Source organism: Boleophthalmus pectinirostris, unplaced genomic scaffold (assembly GCF_026225935.1).
Source record: "Boleophthalmus pectinirostris isolate CB_2022bp ecotype Guang Dong unplaced genomic scaffold, ASM2622593v1 HiC_scaffold_3, whole genome shotgun sequence".
Classification (NCBI taxonomy): Eukaryota; Metazoa; Chordata; class Actinopteri; order Gobiiformes; family Gobiidae; genus Boleophthalmus; species Boleophthalmus pectinirostris.
Window position 1 is genome coordinate 10,269,934 of NW_026571299.1, and position 21,682 is coordinate 10,291,615.

General features: G+C 39.7%; 1 protein-coding gene and 1 non-coding gene across 2 annotated transcripts in view; both read left to right on the forward strand.

Moving 5' to 3' along the window:
• Positions 1-18,169, forward strand: part of zgc:171566 — a 33,414-nt gene extending 15,245 nt beyond the window's left edge. The window contains exons 6-9 of the mRNA XM_020920770.2: positions 551-657; positions 2,067-2,157; positions 3,440-3,577; positions 16,787-18,169. Coding sequence (XP_020776429.1) covers positions 551-657; positions 2,067-2,157; positions 3,440-3,577; positions 16,787-16,908 — 458 coding nt within the window. The 3' untranslated portion in view covers positions 16,909-18,169. The remainder of the gene's footprint in view (positions 1-550; positions 658-2,066; positions 2,158-3,439; positions 3,578-16,786) is intronic.
• A 241-nt stretch (positions 18,170-18,410) lies between these two features.
• On the forward strand, positions 18,411-18,466 carry LOC129411134 (U7 small nuclear RNA). Its single transcript, XR_008633160.1, has one exon. It is a non-coding gene; the product is annotated as a U7 small nuclear RNA (small nuclear RNA).
• The last annotated feature ends 3,216 nt before the right edge of the window (positions 18,467-21,682 follow it).

Genomic DNA, 21,682 nt, shown 5'->3' on the forward strand with positions numbered 1-21,682 from the left:
TAATAAAAAATAAAAATAATAAAATAAATTAAATAAAGTATAGATAACCAATATTTTTACTCAGTTAAGGTACTTCAGTATTTTTACTTAATTTCTTCCACCACTGTCCTGAAAATACTGAGAATTTACATTCCTATACCCCTAATTAAACACTACAGTTCACATTCTGAAGTGTTCCTTTTTTTGTATCAAATCAAAGTTTATTATTTTTTACAGTTATAGGAGGGAGCTCATTTATTGAACTCCTGCTTGAAAATATTAAAAGAGCAAAACTTCTGGTGGTGAAAAGGTTCAGAGACGCAGCCCAACCCAAGTTACACCTTTCTTTGTCATGGTTCAACTCTCCAAACTGAAAGCCCCTCTGGCCCTTGACTTAATTTACATAATTTTACATTTCAATTAGGCTTGTGTTTGTGTTTTTAGACCTGTGTTTGTCTTAAAACAGGAATTAAACTGGAACTTCGGAGTTGTCTGAACTACTAAAGCTTTCGTCTAACAGTACAGAAACTTAAAACATGCAATATTAATAAGTGAATATCTGTATTTCCAGCGGCTCAGACCAGTCGACTCTTCAGACACTTCCCAAAAAGCCTCCTCCACGCTCTGTCCCAGGAGAACATCACCGGAAACTTCCACTCCTGGAGCCTGTCTCTTCAGGTGGGAACGTTTCTCGCAGTTCAAACAGACAAAACACAAATGAAGAAACAGATAAAAACAAGATGCAGTTATTTGTGTTTTGAACAGAGGAGTTTTAAATGCTTTTTTGAAGATGGGGAGTGTGGATTTTATATTTCTATTTACACAGTCCCCCCTCAAAAAAAAGTAAACACGTTATATATTATTATGATATCTTGCTTTGTTCCAGTTTGATTTTTATTTGGTCAATCAAATAGTTTAATACATTTACATACGTACACAATTTAAAGATGCACTGCGTAATATTTCCTGCTGGGTCTGGTACCTGCACTGTAAACCTGAATGATCAAAGTAATTAAAATAGATTAAGTTGTCTATACTCAAAGTTTAGAAATAGTTTTACTAACTTAATTATGTCAAGTTGCTGTAACATGTTCTTCTTTTTGAGTAATTTTAACTCATATTTTTTGATTAAAGGGACTATTGTGGATATAATTGAGTGTAACTTAAAACCATAGGTGAGGTACGACTTAGTAGAATTAAGTACTTTAAAAAAATAATATGTAATGTGTGTATAATGTACTATGTGTATACTATAATATGTGTAGATACAGCTGGATGTACTGGTTTGTGTGAACAGTGTGTGTACAAAATCATGAACTACATACAAAATTTTATTATTCCAGGGGTTTGAAAACTCTTACTGTAAATATTTGTGTTGAACTAAATGAGCACTTTTAATTTTGCTGTTATCAAAAGGTACAAGTAGCAAGCCATCCAACCTTTTAAGTTCTGGAAGATTGTGACTTTTAAGTTCGTCAACTTAAAATAATTGAGATAATCGATTGCCTCAGTTTTTTTTATTTCTGGTAACTTATTCAGGTTTACAGTTATTAGCTGCTTATGTGGAAATGTTATGGGTGTATCTGAAATGTTCCACAGTACGGTACAAAACTTATCTATCTCCATGGAGACAGAGAGGAGGCAGCGTTACAAGTCAGATCTGTGGCGAAACAACCAGGCGCACGATAAAAATAATATCATTTTGAAGGTATTTTTGAATGAAATAGTGGCTTTCCTGGGTTTCAGAATCTTATAAGCTAATCAACAACTAAAGTGAATGTTGTTAAAATTTAGATTTCTGTTGTAATACAGTGAGTTTTTGGATCTAGTCACTGACAGAAATGATCAGGTTCAACATTTGTGGATATTTTTATGATTTTCAATGAAATCAGTAGGGAAAACTTGCACTTGCTTTTATTTGAGAGCATGACAGCATCACATTCTACAATCTGAAAAAACAGGCAAAGGAATGGTAGAAAGTCAGGTGGCAGACTCTTCCCTAGAAAAGTTACGTAGTGCACCTTTATGTTGTATTATAAACAAGCATAAGGCCCAGGGCTGACCCAAACACTTGTCATATTTTACAGAATTACAGCAGAAATGCCAATCTCAAGAGGTTCTACAAGGTTCTGTCCACCAACACAGACGGGAAGCTAGAATTCATCTCCACTATGGAAGGTAAGATCCCACACATTATTAGACCAGCTCTAAAATGCAACTAAAAGCAACTAAGCAAGAACATTTAGAATTATGGTATGCAAATAACTTTTAGGTTTCTTATAACTTATAGGATCAAAAACTCAAAGTCACAAATCACAATGCAGATCTCTATGGCAACTTAATTTGGCATTTATACTTTGTCAAAATTCCTCAGGACTGCCTTTGTTTGTCCACCAGGTGGCAGTGTTACCCCACAGTTGACTAACACCTTTACAGTTCAATCATTTTACTTTTATGTATTTTTTTTTTTTGCAATTGTAGCTTTTGTTTTCTACTTATATAACATTTATTTTATTACATTATTGTAATTTAAACATCACAGGTTATAGTTGTTATTACAGTATGGCAAAGAATGGTTAAAATAAGTCTGGACAACAGGAAGCTTTTAGAGTGAGATATGTTTAAAATATATATGTAAAAAAAATTACTGGATGACTGAGGGTGGTTACAGTATGTTGCCAAAACATTCCTGTCCACCAGATGGCAGTAGCACAGTGAAAAGAGATTAAAGTCCTGTTATTTATAATATTATTACCTTGTCAAAAATGTTCCTGGAGTTGTGTTTTGTTTCATCCACATATGTTTGAGGAATCTTTATTATTAATCTGTCCACATCTCCAAAGCTCAGAATGCTCTGTTCCACCTTGTGATGTCATGAAGCAGGGGTTTTCAAGTTAACAGCTACTTTATATCTTTTATTCAGTAGAGATTGGCAATTCCAGGGCTGAAATGATCTAAATTATTCTAGTGAAGGTGTATGGAGTTCAGAAACACAGGGGAGAACTTCCTGTATTACCACATGACATCACAAGGTGGAAGGAGTGTTTTCTCAGCCTAAATATGCAGGGTTTGTGTGTTAAACAAAGCACAACTCCAGGATTGTTTTGATGAGTAAACAACATTACAGCAGATTAGAAAATAGCACAATATGGGCCCTTTAACGTAACCAAATGAAAGAGAAAACGTTCAAAGTTTTTGTAGAAGTGCAAATGCAAGGAACAGCAATTTAAAAGTGAAAAAAAAAAGCTTAGCACACTCAGATGGACGATTTCTAAAAGCTTTTTTTTATTTTTACGCTTCTGCAAAAAGCCTTCGTCAGCTCATTTTTCTTGCTTTGGACCACAGTACTCCTTTAACACAATAAAATGAATAGGGGTGGTTTAATACAACTTCTTCCTACTCCTTTTCGAGAAAGTCTACAAACTCAAAATAAAATGTGATTCTGTTTTGTGGTGTTTAGCCTATCGTTACCCCTTCTACGCCGTACAGTGGCACCCGGAGAAGAGCCCCTTTGAGTGGCTTGACAAACCCGGCATGGTCCACTCCACCACCGCTGTTCAGACCTCCTTCTACACCGCCAGCTTCTTTGTCTCTGAAGGTAAACCCAGGCTAACAAGTATAAGCATTGGCCTATCATTATAATTAACTTCAATACATGACAGATGGAACAATAACTTGTTTTGGTCATTTTTTACCAAAGATACTTTTGCTTTTGTACTAGTGGGAACATTTTGTACTATGACTTTCACTATAGAAGATTGAATAATTAACTTCTATGAGTCATTATAGATACAAACTAAGTATTAGGGCCCAACCAATATGGATTTTAAATTTTTTATTTATTTATTTTGCGGCCGATATAATACCAATAAAATGGGAGTTGGAGGTGCCGATAGCCGATATAAAAGCCGATGTATTTAGTGATGTAAAAGTTCGCTGTAAATCTTCAATTGGTTGTAAAGCTTCTGGCCATAATGGACTTTAAATTGTGTTTATTTAAGCTTCATTTATAGTTATTCTGCCTCTTTACAGTCATATTTAAAGACAGTAGGTCAGCCTAATACCATTTTTGCATGACATTCTAGCCTGTAAAGAAAGTAAGTAAACTATCGCTATTAGACTTTAGCAGTAAATGCGTGCACTCTCCGGTAATTCATTATATTTGTAAATGCTGATCATTCACACCTCTATTCACAGCTCATTTACATATCAGTGCAGATCCAGTAACATGTATACAGCCATTATTGTCACTTTACACTTGGCCTATGTAAGAAAAAACAGGCTGTGTGGTAGCTCACAACAGCTAAGCTCTAACCAAAGAGAAAGAATGAAAAGTAGCTCCAAAACCAACACATTTGCAGTACTCACCGCTCACACAGGCTCCTCTCAGATCACAAGTCTGCACTAATAAGTGTCCTTTCAATCCTGACTCAAAACAATTGTGCGTAAAAATAATATAAACCAGCATGTTGACAGCAGCTGTGTTTGTAAACAAGCACACGTGAGCGACATGACTCTGTGGGTGCGTTCGGGGGCAGTACGGCTTCACAGACACAGACAAATTACTCTGCAGATAAATATTAATACGGCGCCACCTATTAGGACATTTATCTGTCTGTAGATTAAATTAAATGGACATCATATAGAGAGTCTAAGCTTTATAACGAGGAATAACCTGCTCAGGTGGACTTTCGGCCCGTATCAGCAAGTGCCTATATTGGCCAATAATATCAGCCTACCAATATATCGGTCGGGCCCTACTAAGTGCTTAAAGGTCCATTGAGTAACTTTTCAGGGTGAAGGTCCACCACCATGGAGATGCTATTGCTTTGCCAGTAATGTTAATCATTATTATTTAAATTAGGGGTGTTTAAGTGCTCAAAAATGCCTTTAAAAACATGCATTCTGACTGTGAGTGGGGTCACCTCTTCACAGATCTCACCTGCAAATGGGTCTGGTGGCGTTTCCTGCTTGTTTCTATGGAGATTGATGCGTTTAATGCCATACTTTGGTACATGTTAGGCAAAGCAATAACATCTCCATGGAAATTACCAACTTGTGGGCCCTCTACCAGAAAAGTTACATGTATTCTGTTCCGTATTTATTGCATTTTTTTATTTTTTTTTTACGATATTGAACATTTACACTAGTTTTGCGGGGATTATTCTGCTTTATAATTTTGTTTCTGTATGACTGTTTATCTTCTATATTCAGTTCAACATTATGTCACACTTCAAAATGCCATGCTCGGTCAAAGTTAAAGGTGCGCTAACATTCGCAGTGAGGGTCCCCTTGTTACCATGGTGATGTTATTAAGTGACATTAAAGAGAATACATGGAGAGGTGTGCACGCTCACAGAAAGCAATGTATTTTTCGGGATAGTATTTGCAATTAAAACATCTGTAAATGAGCAAATGCAAGAAGATAAGTTTGATGCGAAACTGCAGAACTCTCCAGACCAGTGATTCTTAAAGTTGAACTAAATCCATTTTTATTCATTATTGAACTGTGTATGTGGTGTTTTATTTACTATTTCTAGTCACTAATTGGTTATTTAGTGCAAACTAAATAAATCTGCAACATCGTGTTCAAAAACAGTCCACAATGTGTTCTCCCTCCAGTGGACGCTGCACTTTCAAGTACAATGTGACATCACGTATGACTGCCCTGGTTCACAGCCAAGTGTTTCTGAATACAAATACTTGCAGGGGCAGAGTTTGAAGTGTGGATTCCTGTTCAACCTGTTCCTATAGACCCTGCATTCGATTATCTTCCGACTCTCACTTGGACCTCAGATTTGACGTCACATCCAAGCTTGAAGCATATTTTTATGTTTCGCGTGTTGGACGCCTGTTAAATATTTGTATAGTAAATATTTGTAAATGTAAATATTTGTATCGTATTATATCACCACCAGGCAACTTCCTCAGAAAACCAATTTGGAAGGATAATCTAACGCAGGGTTAGTCTGATTTGGTTGAAGCTTCACAACAGCAGAGCAAGCCGAAAATCAAACTTTTGTTCCATCCAGTTGAGAGAAAAACACAGACATCTTCCTTGTCCACAAATGCACAAAGCTTTTTACCTTCTGCATATTTTAACCAACAAAATAGTCAATACTGAAGCTGAAACAGAATGAAGTACCTCTGTTATGTGACCATGTTTGTTTTGATTCACTTGGGCAAGAGTAGTTTTGTTTAGTTTAGGCAAAAGGAGGAGGCTGTCTCGGGCAAACCTGGAGGGGGCCCCAGTCTTAGTGCCACTAATGGCCGAGGACTGAGTAGTGATGGTGAGATGAGGCTTCATGAGGCATTGAACCACTTGAGTCATTTGGTTCAAGAAAGGGTTAATTTCTCAAAGCTTCATGAGAACCACTTACTGACTAAGTGTATAATCACAGGCAGCTGTATCTGAACTACCTCATGTGTGATGTATTGAAGTTTTGTGTCTGTTATGTCTGTTGGGAATGACTATGAATTACAAAAAAATGTTTGACCAAATCATTTCTGTACACATATTTGTATCACATATGTGTATAATAAATTGTTTTTTTTTTTTTTTTTTATGTATGATTTATTTATGCTTTTTCAAAATATAAAAGACAAATTATATAAAGATGTATAATATTCAAGGCTGGTATACAATGTAAATACTTCACAATTTACACACCTTTAAAAAAAAAAAAAAAAAAAAACAAAAACAAAAAACAGAAAAAGGGCCTACAAAAAAACAACAAAAAAACAACAACAAACAAACAGAATATGTGCTACTATAACATTTATCTTAGATTATATCAATCACTCGATACCCATGGATACATGCTATAGGGCAACACAGCTCATGGGGTCACCTCCAATGTCAGAGACATTACATGATCAATAAAAGGTAACCAGGCTTCAGTAAATTTAGAGCCAGAGCCTTTGAGAGAGTGTCTTATTTTTTCCAGTTTCATAAATGAAAGGGCATCTCTTTTATCCACTGGGAGTGAGTGGGTGGGTGAGGGTCTTTCCAGCGCATTAGGATAGCCCTCCTGGCCAACAGTGTAAGAAAAGCCACCAGGTCAACAAAACAGGGTGACAAGGAGTGACCGGCTGGAAGAATCCCAAAGAGAGCAGTCAGTGGGGACTGGCAGACCCTAGCATTGCAAACAACTGATAGAGACTCAAAAATAGTATTCCAATATGTTGATAATGTAGGACAGGTTAGAAACATATGAGTTAGATTAGCTGGGCCCGATTTGCATTTTACACAGTTAGGATCAGTGCCTGGGAAGATTCGGGCAAGCTTACTCTTTGACCAGTGCACTCTATGGACCACTTTACATTGAATGATACAATGTCGGGCGCAGATTGAAGAAGAGTGGACGTGCCTGAGGACGGACCTCCACTGTTCCTCATCAATCTCCACACCAAGTTCCTCAGACCAGGCCACACGAAGATGATCAGATGTTACTTTGAGAGCGGAAAACAATAGGCTATATATTTTGGAAATTGCACCTTTCAGAGAGGGCCTGATCTCCATGATAGTATCCATGATGGTACCATCAGGAATGCCAGGAGCACTAGGGAAGTGTCTACCAATGAAATTTCGGGCCTGTAGAAACCTAAAGAAGTGGGAGTTGGGTAGATTAAAGTTTAAGGCTAATTGGGCAAAAGAAGCCAAAACCCCCTCTATGTAGAAATTTTTTACAGAAACCAGTCCATGGCTCCTCCATACAGCAAATGTCCCATCAGTTAATGATGGGGGAAACAAAGGGTTACAGTGGAAAGGGGACAGAAGAGGTATTCCCTGAAATCCAAAATGTTCTTTAACCTGGGTCCAAATTTTAAGACAGTTCTTAACTATAATGTTATTAGAGTATGATGTGGGTGATGATTTAAGGGGTAGACACAAAAGGGATAGTAGAGAAGCAGAGTCACATGAGATCTCCTCTATTGGCAGCCAAACTGGCATGACATCATTAGTATGGCACCAAAACAACATTGTACGGATGTTAGCAGCCCAGTAATAGAATAAAAAATTTGGTAAGGCAAGGCCTCCATTTTCTTTATCTCTTTGCAGTATAATCTTTCGTATTCTGGGAGGTTTCTTGTTCCACAAAAACTGTGCAATAGTGCTGTCAAGTGACTGAAAAAAACGTTTAGGAATAAACACTGGTATATACACTGAAAAAGATAAAGTAATTTAGGTAGTATGTTCATTTTGATGCAACTAATTCTACCCGCCAGAGAGAGAGGCAGCATGGACCAACGGTGCAGGTCTAGAGTTAACTGGTCGAGTAATGGATTAAAGTTGGTCTTGAAAAGATCTGAAAATTCCCTGGTTACATGAATACCCAAATATTTTAATACTATGTGCAGATGTTTTAAAAGGTAAGCTGGAAAGAGGGTATGTAATGGCAGCAGGGTTAACAGGAAGGAGTTCACTTTTATTAAGGTTTAATTTATACCCTGAAATCTGTCCAAACTCCTTTAGCAGAGTCAGAACCGGGGGCATGGAGATACCTGGATCCGAAACAAACAGTAACAGGTCATCAGCGTATAAGGCTACTTTATGTACTGAGCCACCCCTCAAAATGCCATGCATAGAGCTGGATCTGATGGCTGCTGCAAGTGGCTCTATGGCTATTGCAAACAGGAGGGGGGACAGGGGGCAACCCTGCCGAGTTCCACGGCCCAAGGAGAAATATTCAGAGTAATTATTATTAGTGCGCACTCGTGCCATGGGCCGAGCATATAACAATTTGATCCACGATATGAACTTATCACCAAAACCAAAGCGTTTCAGGGTGTAAAATAAATAGGGCCATTCTACCCGGTCAAAAGCCTTTTTCAGCGTCCATGGAGATTACTATTTCGGGGGTGTCAGAGGTTGAAGGCGAGTATAAGATGTCCATAAAGCGCCTGATATTGTGATACGAATGTCTGGACTTAATAAAGCCTGTCTGGTCTGGATTAATTATTGTAGGCATTATTGACTCTATTCGCTTTGCTAGCATTTTAGCCAGAACTTTAATATCTGCACACAGCAATGAGATGGGACGGTAGTTGCTGCAGAAACGGGAATCTTTGTCTTTCTTTAAAATAAAGGAGATGGTAGCTTGTCGTAAAGTGACCGGGAGGACACCCAAATCAGTGGATTCCCGCAGCATGTTGAGCATCAGGGGGGACAGTTTGTCAATAAAAACCTTATAAAATTCTGATGGAAAACCATCAGGACCAGGACTTTTCCCACTCTGCATAGACATGACAGCATTCCTGAGTTCCTCAGCGGTGAAAGGCACATCCAGTTCAGCAGCTCTATCTGGTGCAACTGTAGGAATGGTAAAATGTGAAAAAAAAAGTTTCATAAAAGTTGTCATCTGGCAGACACTCAGCTGTGTATAGGGAGGAATAATAGTCTTTAAATGTATCGTTAATGGTTTGTGGGTTAATTGTAAGTACATCAGAGACATAGACTTCGGTAATATGCTGAGCTGCTGTTGACTGCCGGATCTGGTGGGAAAGTATCTTGTTAGGCTTATCCCCAAACTCATAGTAACTATAACGAGTCTTGGTCAGTGATTGCACAGCCTTATCTGTGGCCAATGAATCAAATTCAGCCTTTTTTATGAGCAGCTCCTTGATCAATTCTGTGTTAGGGGATTCTGCACACTTAGTTTGCAATTCAGATATAGAATTGTAAAGAGCATTGCTCTTCTGAGATGCAACCCTTCTTTGGTAAGCTGTAAAAGATATTATCTCACCCCGCAAAAAAGCCTTACATGCTTCCCATGTCGTGGCTGCAGAAATTTCTGGCGTGACATTAGTTGAAACAAAAAGGTCTATGCGCTCACCAATAACTTTAACAAATTCTAGGTCATTGAGTAATAATGGGTTGAGTCGCCATGGAGACCGCGACAGGGTGCTGCCTGGTAGCGAAATATCCAGAGTAACAGGTGCATGGTCCGATATTACTATGGGTGTGTATTCGCAGAAGTTTCACTGTAGAAAGCAAACTATTGTCTACCAGGAAAAAATCTATTCGTGAAAATGTGCCATGCACTGGAGAAAAAAAAGAAAACTGCTGGGCAGAGGGGTTGAAATACCGCCATACATCTGATAATCTGTACTGTTGCATAAATAGTTCTATGACTTTAGAGGATTTAGACATGGGGTATAGTTTATTTGAGGAACGGTCAAGTACCGGATTGAGACAACAGTTAAAGTCGCCACCAATGATAAGTTGACTCCCGTTCAAATCAGGAAGAGAAAAAAACAATTTCTTAAAAAAGTCCTCACAGTCATAATTTGGCCCATATACATTAACTAGAGCAAGATTGTTTCCACTGATTTTACCTAAAACTATAATATAGCGTCCATTGGGGTCTGATATCACCTCTGTCACTGAAAGCGGTACAGATTTATGAACAAGGATAGCAACACCCCGTGCTTTGCTGTTGAAGGAGGAGTGATATAATTGCCCCACCCACCCAAAACGAAGCTTAGGGTGATCTGCCATTTTCAAGTGTGTTTCTTGCAAGAAAGCGATTCTTGTGTTTAACTGTTTTAAATGATTAATTAATTACTTTCTTCCTTTTTACTGGGGAATTCAGCCCTTTCACATTCCAGCTAACCAGTCTTAATGCACCACCTGGTGCCAAAGAGATGTTAGGACTAAACATACCTCATTATAAAGTAACACAGGCTTATATTGGGGTTCGGTGATTGAAGCTGATACAGAATTTGTAGCACATAACTGATAAAATAAAGTAGCAAAAAGACAACAAAAAGAGGACAAAAAAACAAAGAAAAAAGAAAAGTTGTTACAAAAGGTAACAACCGAAACTCTGATAAACCAATCAGCATACTGTAAAACTTCCTAATTCCTAACTCTCTGCAACCGCATTAGTGAACAACAATAACAATTATTAATGTTATTTTAATAATGAAGAAAAAAAAAAAACCTGATGATGATGAATATTAACCCCTTCAACCTCACTTAACCTATACCATAAAAGCGCTCGCTGCGTATATACAGTAGTGCGGTGTTACAGTATACACGGACCAGACCGCGAGCTCAAGTCTCCCCTCTATCAATGAAAACAGACAGATAAATTTATAACCCTCAAGAGCGGTAACAAACTGACACATTAACAGTGAGTGTCATAGAGGAGTAACCACTATATAGTAGCAAAAGAATAGAGTGGTTACCACATTTGTTTAGGAGCCGTTGCCCAAGTCCTGAACAAACTTATCCGCTGCCGCTGCTGACAAGAGCCATTTCTTCTCCCCGCTCGGCGTCGTGATGCGCAGCTTGGCTGGGAACAGGAGCGCCGGGCGGTATCCTCGCTTGTACAGTTCGGCCATGGAAGAGCGGTATTCGTTGCGCTGCTTCAAAACCTCCGGGCTGTAGTCATCGTAAAAGCGAATCGGATGATCCTTATACGACAGGGTTCCTCTTCTACGAGCCTCCCGTATAATCAGGTCTTTCACCTGGAATCGGTGGAGACGGAGGATCACAGGGCGCGGTCTTGCTCCGGGTGCGGGTTTGTTGCCAGAGGTCCGATGCGCACGATCAATCTCCGGGGGAGTAGGGAGCACGCTGGGGCCAAACACTTCAGCCAGAAGTTGAGAGAGGAAAGCGGTTGGTCGGGGACCTTCTATGTTCTCAGGTAAGCCAACAATACGAATGTTTTGACGCCTACTGCGTCCCTCCAGGTCCACCACCTTCTCCCTGAGCCAGTCATTGTCTTTTTGCAAAGTGCGGCACTTGTCCTCCACGTATGTCAGGCGCTGATCGAGCGAGTCTGCATTGTCCTCCAATGATCTGATACGGGCCCCATGGTCCTTAATGGAAGCTTCTACAGAATCCAGTTTTGAGGTGAGAGACTGGAATGAGGACTTGAACTCTGAGGAAAGTGCCTCTCTATGTCCTTCTAAGAGCGATGAAATGTCCTCCAAAGTTAAGCTAGCGCTAGCGCTAGCCGTGCTAGCCACGTCTTTTTCGGCTTGTTTTCCTTTGGACTTGGACATGATGACTGCGTGAGAATATTCAGAGTAGCAAAAGAAACTATCGGGAATCAACAGATGCAAGATATGAGGAAGTTGCGAGGTCCAAAAGGTTTAAATAATAAAGCTAATGCGGGAGCAGGCAAACGTGAGTCTACTCCTCTCGCTCNAGTAACAGGTCATCAGCGTATAAGGCTACTTTATGTACTGAGCCACCCCTCAAAATGCCATGCATAGAGCTGGATCTGATGGCTGCTGCAAGTGGCTCTATGGCTATTGCAAACAGGAGGGGGGACAGGGGGCAACCCTGCCGAGTTCCACGGCCCAAGGAGAAATATTCAGAGTAATTATTATTAGTGCGCACTCGTGCCATGGGCCGAGCATATAACAATTTGATCCACGATATGAACTTATCACCAAAACCAAAGCGTTTCAGGGTGTAAAATAAATAGGGCCATTCTACCCGGTCAAAAGCCTTTTCAGCGTCCATGGAGATTACTATTTCGGGGGTGTCAGAGGTTGAAGGCGAGTATAAGATGTCCATAAAGCGCCTGATATTGTGATACGAATGTCTGGACTTAATAAAGCCTGTCTGGTCTGGATTAATTATTGTAGGCATTATTGACTCTATTCGCTTTGCTAGCATTTTAGCCAGAACTTTAATATCTGCACACAGCAATGAGATGGGACGGTAGTTGCTGCAGAAACGGGAATCTTTGTCTTTCTTTAAAATAAAGGAGATGGTAGCTTGTCGTAAAGTGACCGGGAGGACACCCAAATCAGTGGATTCCCGCAGCATGTTGAGCATCAGGGGGGACAGTTTGTCAATAAAAACCTTATAAAATTCTGATGGAAAACCATCAGGACCAGGACTTTTCCCACTCTGCATAGACATGACAGCATTCCTGAGTTCCTCAGCGGTGAAAGGCACATCCAGTTCAGCAGCTCTATCTGGTGCAACTGTAGGAATGGTAAAATGTGAAAAAAAAGTTTCATAAAAGTTGTCATCTGGCAGACACTCAGCTGTGTATAGGGAGGAATAATAGTCTTTAAATGTATCGTTAATGGTTTGTGGGTTAATTGTAAGTACATCAGAGACATAGACTTCGGTAATATGCTGAGCTGCTGTTGACTGCCGGATCTGGTGGGAAAGTATCTTGTTAGGCTTATCCCCAAACTCATAGTAACTATAACGAGTCTTGGTCAGTGATTGCACAGCCTTATCTGTGGCCAATGAATCAAATTCAGCCTTTTTTATGAGCAGCTCCTTGATCAATTCTGTGTTAGGGGATTCTGCACACTTAGTTTGCAATTCAGATATAGAATTGTAAAGAGCATTGCTCTTCTGAGATGCAACCCTTCTTTGGTAAGCTGTAAAAGATATTATCTCACCCCGCAAAAAAGCCTTACATGCTTCCCATGTCGTGGCTGCAGAAATTTCTGGTGTGACATTAGTTGAAACAAAAAGGTCTATGCGCTCACCAATAACTTTAACAAATTCTAGGTCATTGAGTAATAATGGGTTGAGTCGCCATGGAGACCGCGACAGGGTGCTGCCTGGTAGCGAAATATCCAGAGTAACAGGTGCATGGTCCGATATTACTATGGGTGTGTATTCGCAGAAGTTTCACTGTAGAAAGCAAACTATTGTCTACCAGGAAAAAATCTATTCGTGAAAATGTGCCATGCACTGGAGAAAAAAAAGAAAACTGCTGGGCAGAGGGGTTGAAATACCGCCATACATCTGATAATCTGTACTGTTGCATAAATAGTTCTATGACTTTAGAGGATTTAGACATGGGGTATAGTTTATTTGAGGAACGGTCAAGTACCGGATTGAGACAACAGTTAAAGTCGCCACCAATGATAAGTTGACTCCCGTTCAAATCAGGAAGAGAAAAAAACAATTTCTTAAAAAAGTCCTCACAGTCATAATTTGGCCCATATACATTAACTAGAGCAAGATTGTTTCCACTGATTTTACCTAAAACTATAATATAGCGTCCATTGGGGTCTGATATCACCTCTGTCACTGAAAGCGGTACAGATTTATGAACAAGGATAGCAACACCCCGTGCTTTGCTGTTGAAGGAGGAGTGATATAATTGCCCCACCCACCCAAAACGAAGCTTAGGGTGATCTGCCATTTTCAAGTGTGTTTCTTGCAAGAAAGCGATTCTTGTGTTTAACTGTTTTAAATGATTAATTACTTTCTTCCTTTTTACTGGGGAATTCAGCCCTTTCACATTCCAGCTAACCAGTCTTAATGCACCACCTGGTGCCAAAGAGATGTTAGGACTAAACATACCTCATTATAAAGTAACACAGGCTTATATTGGGGTTCGGTGATTGAAGCTGATACAGAATTTGTAGCACATAACTGATAAAATAAAGTAGCAAAAAAGACAACAAAAAGAGGACAAAAAAACAAAGAAAAAAGAAAAGTTGTTACAAAAGGTAACAACCGAAACTCTGATAAACCAATCAGCATACTGTAAAACTTCCTAATTCCTAACTCTCTGCAACCGCATTAGTGAACAACAATAACAATTATTAATGTTATTTTAATAATGAGAAAAAAAAAAAAAACCTGATGATGAATATTAACCCCTTCAACCTCACTTAACCTATACCATAAAAGCGCTCGCTGCGTATATACAGTAGTGCGGTGTTACAGTATACACGGACCAGACCGCGAGCTCAAGTCTCCCCTCTATCAATGAAAACAGACAGATAAATTTATAACCCTCAAGAGCGGTAACAAACTGACACATTAACAGTGAGTGTCATAGAGGAGTAACCACTATATAGTAGCAAAAGAATAGAGTGGTTACCACATTTGTTTAGGAGCCGTTGCCCAAGTCCTGAACAAACTTATCCGCTGCCGCTGCTGACAAGAGCCATTTCTTCTCCCCGCTCGGCGTCGTGATGCGCAGCTTGGCTGGGAACAGGAGCGCCGGGCGGTATCCTCGCTTGTACAGTTCGGCCATGGAAGAGCGGTATTCGTTGCGCTGCTTCAAAACCTCCGGGCTGTAGTCATCGTAAAAGCGAATCGGATGATCCTTATACGACAGGGTTCCTCTTCTACGAGCCTCCCGTATAATCAGGTCTTTCACCTGGAATCGGTGGAGACGGAGGATCACAGGGCGCGGTCTTGCTCCGGGTGCGGGTTTGTTGCCAGAGGTCCGATGCGCACGATCAATCTCCGGGGGAGTAGGGAGCACGCTGGGGCCAAACACTTCAGCCAGAAGTTGAGAGAGGAAAGCGGTTGGTCGGGGACCTTCTATGTTCTCAGGTAAGCCAACAATACGAATGTTTTGACGCCTACTGCGTCCCTCCAGGTCCACCACCCTCTCCCTGAGCCAGTCATTGTCTTTTTGCAAAGTGCGGCACTTGTCCTCCACGTATGTCAGGCGCTGATCGAGCGAGTCTGCATTGTCCTCCAATGATCTGATACGGGCCCCATGGTCCTTAATGGAAGCTTCTACAGAATCCAGTTTTGAGGTGAGAGACTGGAATGAGGACTTGAACTCTGAGGAAAGTGCCTCTCTATGTCCTTCTAAGAGCGATGAAATGTCCTCCAAAGTTAAGCTAGCGCTAGCGCTAGCCGTGCTAGCCACGTCTTTTTCGGCTTGTTTTCCTTTGGACTTGGACATGATGACTGCGTGAGAATATTCAGAGTAGCAAAAGAAACTATCGGGAATCAACAGATGCAAGATATGAGGAAGTTGCGAGGTCCAAAAGGTTTAAATAATAAAGCTAATGCGGGAGCAGGCAAACGTGAGTCTACTCCTCTCGCTCCATAACCGGAAGTCATGAAATCTGTGTATAATAAATTGTGTATGTATTCTGTGTGTGTACATTTTCCCAAAATGGTAATATCATAATATGGCAGGTTAAGCTGTTGGCAAAGGTGTAATCAGGCAGAGGACAGTGAAAGTGCTTGTGGAACTAGGAAAAGGGCACAGATTATGCTTGTGTAACTTGGACAATGACGTACAGAACAGGGAGAATTTTATTCATTTTTACACAAACAAGAGTTTCTCAACAGTTTTTGGTTTTAAATTATTTCTTTTTTTAATACAACCTCTCTGGCCTTGGAGAGACTATAAACTATATCCACCTCTAGTATCCAAACTCTCCAAACCCTGTCCAAACTCTCAACTGACCACAACTTTCCTTCAAATACACACATTTTGAGTGGAGCCTGAGGGTCTATATCGCTGAAATAGCTCGCGGCAAATCTGAACCACTTCCCGTAGCAATCGCGTGGTACAGCCGGGCAGCGAGACTTCGGACGTCATCATTTTTGACTCCTCCCCCAAATGAAACAAGTCTCGATACGCGCTTCACAGACACATACTTCGAAGCCTCGGCACATCTCGTAACATCACGACCTCAGAGCAATTTCATTTTCTCTCAATATGACATTAAATGAGAGAAGTTTACTTTTAAACAACAGTTGTAAGAAAAAATATTATCATCATATATAATGGATGTAAACAAAAATGTTATTATAGTAGCAAAAAATAAAAGTACTTCTCTTTCTGGTTTTCTAGTAGGCGAACGAAGTAATAAAACAAGTTTTCAATCCACCATAATTCACATAAATAGAGATGTACATGTCTCAAGAACAATGGAGAAAAACAGACAATAAATATATATATGTATATATAAAAAACAAAACAAAACAGAAAAACGGTACATTATAGTGAGGACCCCAAACTCAAGTTCGCCTAGGGCCCCCAAATTGCTAACTCCGCCAAGTCTTTCTAAAGAATTTTTATATATCGTCTCTTTTCTCTGTCTTTTTCAGCGAGGAAGAACCAGCACAAGTTTTCCAGTGAACAGGAGGAGGAGAAGGCTCTCATCTACAACTATACCCCCTATTTTAAATCAAACACCTTTTACTTTGTGCAGAACTACTACTTTGATTAATACGACCTGTGGATCAAAATAAACCACAAATTACACTCACCAAAATGTTATGTATATGCAATGCTTTTCTGTTTTTCTACGTTGAGCGCCCCGATTCACCTACAGTGTCTTATTTAAAGGCACAGTACCTGATTTTTATTGTCTTAAAAACATAACTTTGATTTTAAATTATTTGCTGAGGTCCAAAGTTATTCCTCGTTTACCTTTTGCATTCCAAGCATCCTAATTATTCACTGCATTTTTTTAGTTTATAAGAGTTTTTCATAACTTTCAGAGGCCAGTTTACAGTAACTAGCATGCAAACTGCGCATTTCCTGATTATCAGACGGACCAGACTTTTTAAAAATCAGGTACAGGGCCTTGAATGTAAAATTTAAGTTTGTTTTCAGACAGGAGAATGTGTCGTCTGTTTCGTAATCATAATAATATAACCTCATCATGCTGTATGTAAAGGTGCATTGTGTAACTTTTCTGATGGAGGGTCCATCAAATGCTTTTCTATCATCATGGAGACCAAAACAGGCAAAGTTACAGGTCAGATCTGTGGAGAGGCGACCAAACTCAGTCAGAATGTCTAATTTTGAGCTATTTTTGAGCTATAATACCACCTTTAATTGACTAAATATAAGGTAGAGCTGTTTAATGCCACACTTTGGAACATTTCAGGCACAGCAATGACGTCTCCATAGAAACAAGTAGTTGACAGACCTCCAACCGAAAAGTTACACAGTGCACTTTAAGGTTTATCGTCACAATCATGTCATACTAACAATATTATATTCATATATGCACAGAAATTCACCGGGCCCTATTTTCCTTTTCCAGATAATTAAAGCTGCACTATGTAACTTTTCTTGTCAAGGGTCTGTCAACTCTTTGCCCCTATGAAAATGTTGTTGTTTTGCCTAAAATGTTTGGCATTAAACATAACTATCTGGCATTAATTTAACTTTATATGCCTTGAAAAATGTCTTAATTCACCAGTCGGATCTGTGTGTAACTTGCCCTGGCAGTGCCACATTCTCGTTTCCACGGAGACAGATAGACGTTAAATGCCACTGGAACATTTCTAGCGATGACATCTCCAGGGGGACGAGCACGTGACGGACCCTTGACCTTTAATTGAATGTACTGAAGGGTTCTTGATGTTTGTTATGATCCTGGAATAAATGCTGTCGATCTGTCCGTCTGTCTGTTTCTTTTCAGTTCAAATCATTTGGGAAATAATGTAAATAAAATAATAAAAGGATTCTTGCACTAACTTCATTTTGTCAGCAATAATTCTACCAAACACTTATAGTTTACAGATACAGATAATTGCTGTCATTGCATTTTTGTTTCACTAAGACAAAAAGGAGGGATTACTATAGTTCTACCAAATAAGTAGTTAAGAAAGTCCAATTTACATATTACCCAGAAGCCTTTTCCTTAAGCACACGTCCAAAACCATGACTACAGGAAGATGGACTTTGTTTGGGGTCTAAGCTTCACTAAAGTTATATCAGAAATTTTGCTCTTTTATATTTTTCCAGAAGGAGTTCTATAATAGAACTCCACCTAATGTATGTAAATAAAAATAAACTAAATTTACTAATAAGGTGTAATATTCATCTAAGATTAATGAAGTGGAAGTTTTGGTTACTTTTCCAGTTAAGATTAAGTCTTTAAGAAGGTGATGAGTTTTATGTTGACAATTCGAGATAACCTGAATATCTGTGTTTCTTGCCCTGCTCCTTCAGATATTCATTAGTTTGTCCCATTTTGTGTCTGTCTTTTATTATTAAATGTGTTGTCCTTCAAATGGCATAACTTCAATTTATTTTTATTTATTTAGTTTATTTATGAGACAGGGACAGTGCTCGGTCCACTGGGGAAAATATATATATATATATATATTTATAGGTAAATTAAATGACTTGAATTAAGAACATTTTACTTTATTTGAGTAGACTGTAAACTTATAAACTTATAAACGTATATAAGTAAACTTAACACGTAAAATTATCTACCAATGGAATAAGTGTGTTTTTCTTAATTCAAGCAACATTCGATTTTGTTTCTTATTTTAAGTGCAAAAAAAAAGTTGCTATTTTTCTTATTTTAAGTTTGGCAAGATGTACTTTCATATTTTATGCACAATTTTGTTATTTATATATACTCCTGTTCCTTTCAAGTTATAACAAGTGTCTCTGGGTTTGATTCTCACCTGAAAACAGTCAGGGAGCACGTGATTATGAACTTTATACATAATAGCAGTTGTGTTTTGGTCAACAATGTCCTGTAAGTTTAAGGTATTTAACTGGATAACTATGGCCATACCAAAGCCAAAGCCTGATCCTGTCAGATCTCAGAAGCTCAGCAGGGCCGGGCCTGGTTAGTACTTGGATGGGAGACCACTGGAAAAAGCAGGTGCCACAGTGGGGGTCATTGTGTCCTTAGGCAAGACACTTCACCCACATTGCCTAGAATGAAAGTGGTGTGTGAGTGTTGGTGATGGTCTGAGGGACTTATGGTGCAGATTGGCATGGCAGCTGCTCTTCAGTCAGTCTGCCCCAGGGCAGCTGTGGCTACAATAGCAGCTTACCACTACTGGGTATGAAGTTAATGAATATGATCTGTAAAAGCGTCTTTGTGACAAATGTCTGTGAAAAGTGCTATATGAATTAAAAAAAAACACAAAAAAAACAACTTTCTTACTGAATAAACAGTGGGTTTGTTGGGGCATAATAATTGGCACAGTTAACAATTCTTCTTATGCTTTTTTCTGCAATATAAAGATGGGTTGTATAGTTCTTTTGTGATTGGTAATTGTTCCCCTAAATTCCTACACAATAATTTAAATATGGCACAAATAGAAAATTATATAACAGATAGGGTTTTTTTTAATGTTTATTGTACACATTGTTTCTTCTCTCTCCTGCTCATCGCGTCCTCCTGAGCGCTCCTCACACCGGGCTGAACCACGCCGCCTCTGCGCATGCCCAAAGCGTCTCTTCACTCGGCTCTCATCAGCACCACCAGCCCTGCACCGCTCTCTCCGGATGGACGCGTAGATGGAGGAGCGATACGTGCATCTCCGGGGCCCGCCACGATACGCGCAATTCCAGGTAAGACCGCAGTTTACCGCCTGGGCACCGCGCGTTCCCATGTTTTCTCCACGGGGCACTGACGCTCCCTTTCCGCGTTTTTTTTTTTTTTTTTTTTTTTTTTTTTTTTGTGAGAGTGTACGCCGCCGAACGAGCGTGTCCGAACACAGCCGGTGTTTCGTTTGCTGCCTCGCTTTCGGCGTCGCTAATGCGTAATTTTCGCGATATCGCATCTCGTTTTCGTGCGCGTTATCTGCCGTCGCGCGTAATGACAGATACGAGTCGCCAGTGTCCGTGGCTTATCGGTGCCGCTCAGGGCGATGTTATCTCGTGCGCGCGCGAGCACATGCACACGCGCGCGCACGGGGGGAGGCAGATGGAGACAGTACGCACGGTCACTGGAGGGTTTGGGCATTGGCGCATCGCAAGGTCAAGGTGGATCACGTGACACAGGAGAGGCGAGGGGTCAGAGGGAGAAGGAAAGTGTGTCAGTGGGTTTATGCCAACACGGGAATACACCGTGCACGGATAGACTGTCCAAGTCAATGAATAGGCCTATATGGACACTATTATAGGCTACGTGACCCCTGCAGTAACATAAAGAGGCACTGTGTAACTTTCCTGATTGAGGGTCCGCCACTTGATTGTGTCTCCATGATGGTATTGTTTTCCCTGCAATGTTCCACAATATGACATTCTTCCTCTGCATAGGCCTATTCAATAACATGTGTTTGTATTGCTTATAAAATACATTCACATACAAAAAATGTATCATCTAATTGTCTTTAAAGCCATCATATGCAACTTGTTAGTCAAAAAAAAGACAAAACAGGAGGGACTGCTGTAGTTCTATACCAAATGAGATCAAGTGAGTCTAATTTACATATTACCCACAATCCTTTTCATTGAGTACAGGCCCCCAAACCCGTGACTGAAGGAGGATTAACTTTGTTTGGGCTTTAATTCAAAATTACCATACAAGTGAGAAGTTTTGCTCTTTTATAATTTTCCAGCAGGCACTCCACCAAATGTGTAGAAAATTAAAATAAGTAACACATTTCTAAACAGTGTGGCTATATTTTACAGATGGAGTTGATTGTCTTTCCATCATGGTATTTTTATTGCAATGTTCCATAGTGTGGCAATAAGTTTGTTCTTCTGTTTGTATTACATTTACATAAAAATACCAAATCACCAAACACTCACAAATTCATAACAATGTTTTTTGTCTTTAAAGTCACAATATTCAGCTTTTTAGCCCCCCCCCCAAAAAAAATAGACTTAAATTATGCTTTTGTGTCATGAAGCCATGACGTCAAACTCAAGCGCCTGTCTGGGTCCCTTTTGTGGTACAACACAACAGTAAACAAAGTGGTCGAGTTGGATGTAGACAGACGAAGACAGACATTCTGTGTTGGGAACAATTCTCGAGATCGAGGATTTAAAGCTGGAACAAAGAGAATGTTTGGAGAATTTTATCAAGGGGAAGACATTATTGCACTTCTTCCTGTGGGATTTGGGAAAAGCTTTACATACGTCACAACCAAGAAGCAGCAACTGGTAAAATTTTTTAAAAGTGCCCGCCTACCGTTAAGCGAACGAATTCCAACGCTGTGGGGTCAGACGGTTTCTATGAAGTGAAACAAAGTGAAACCAGCTGATGAATCAGGCTAGAAAAAATTTGCATC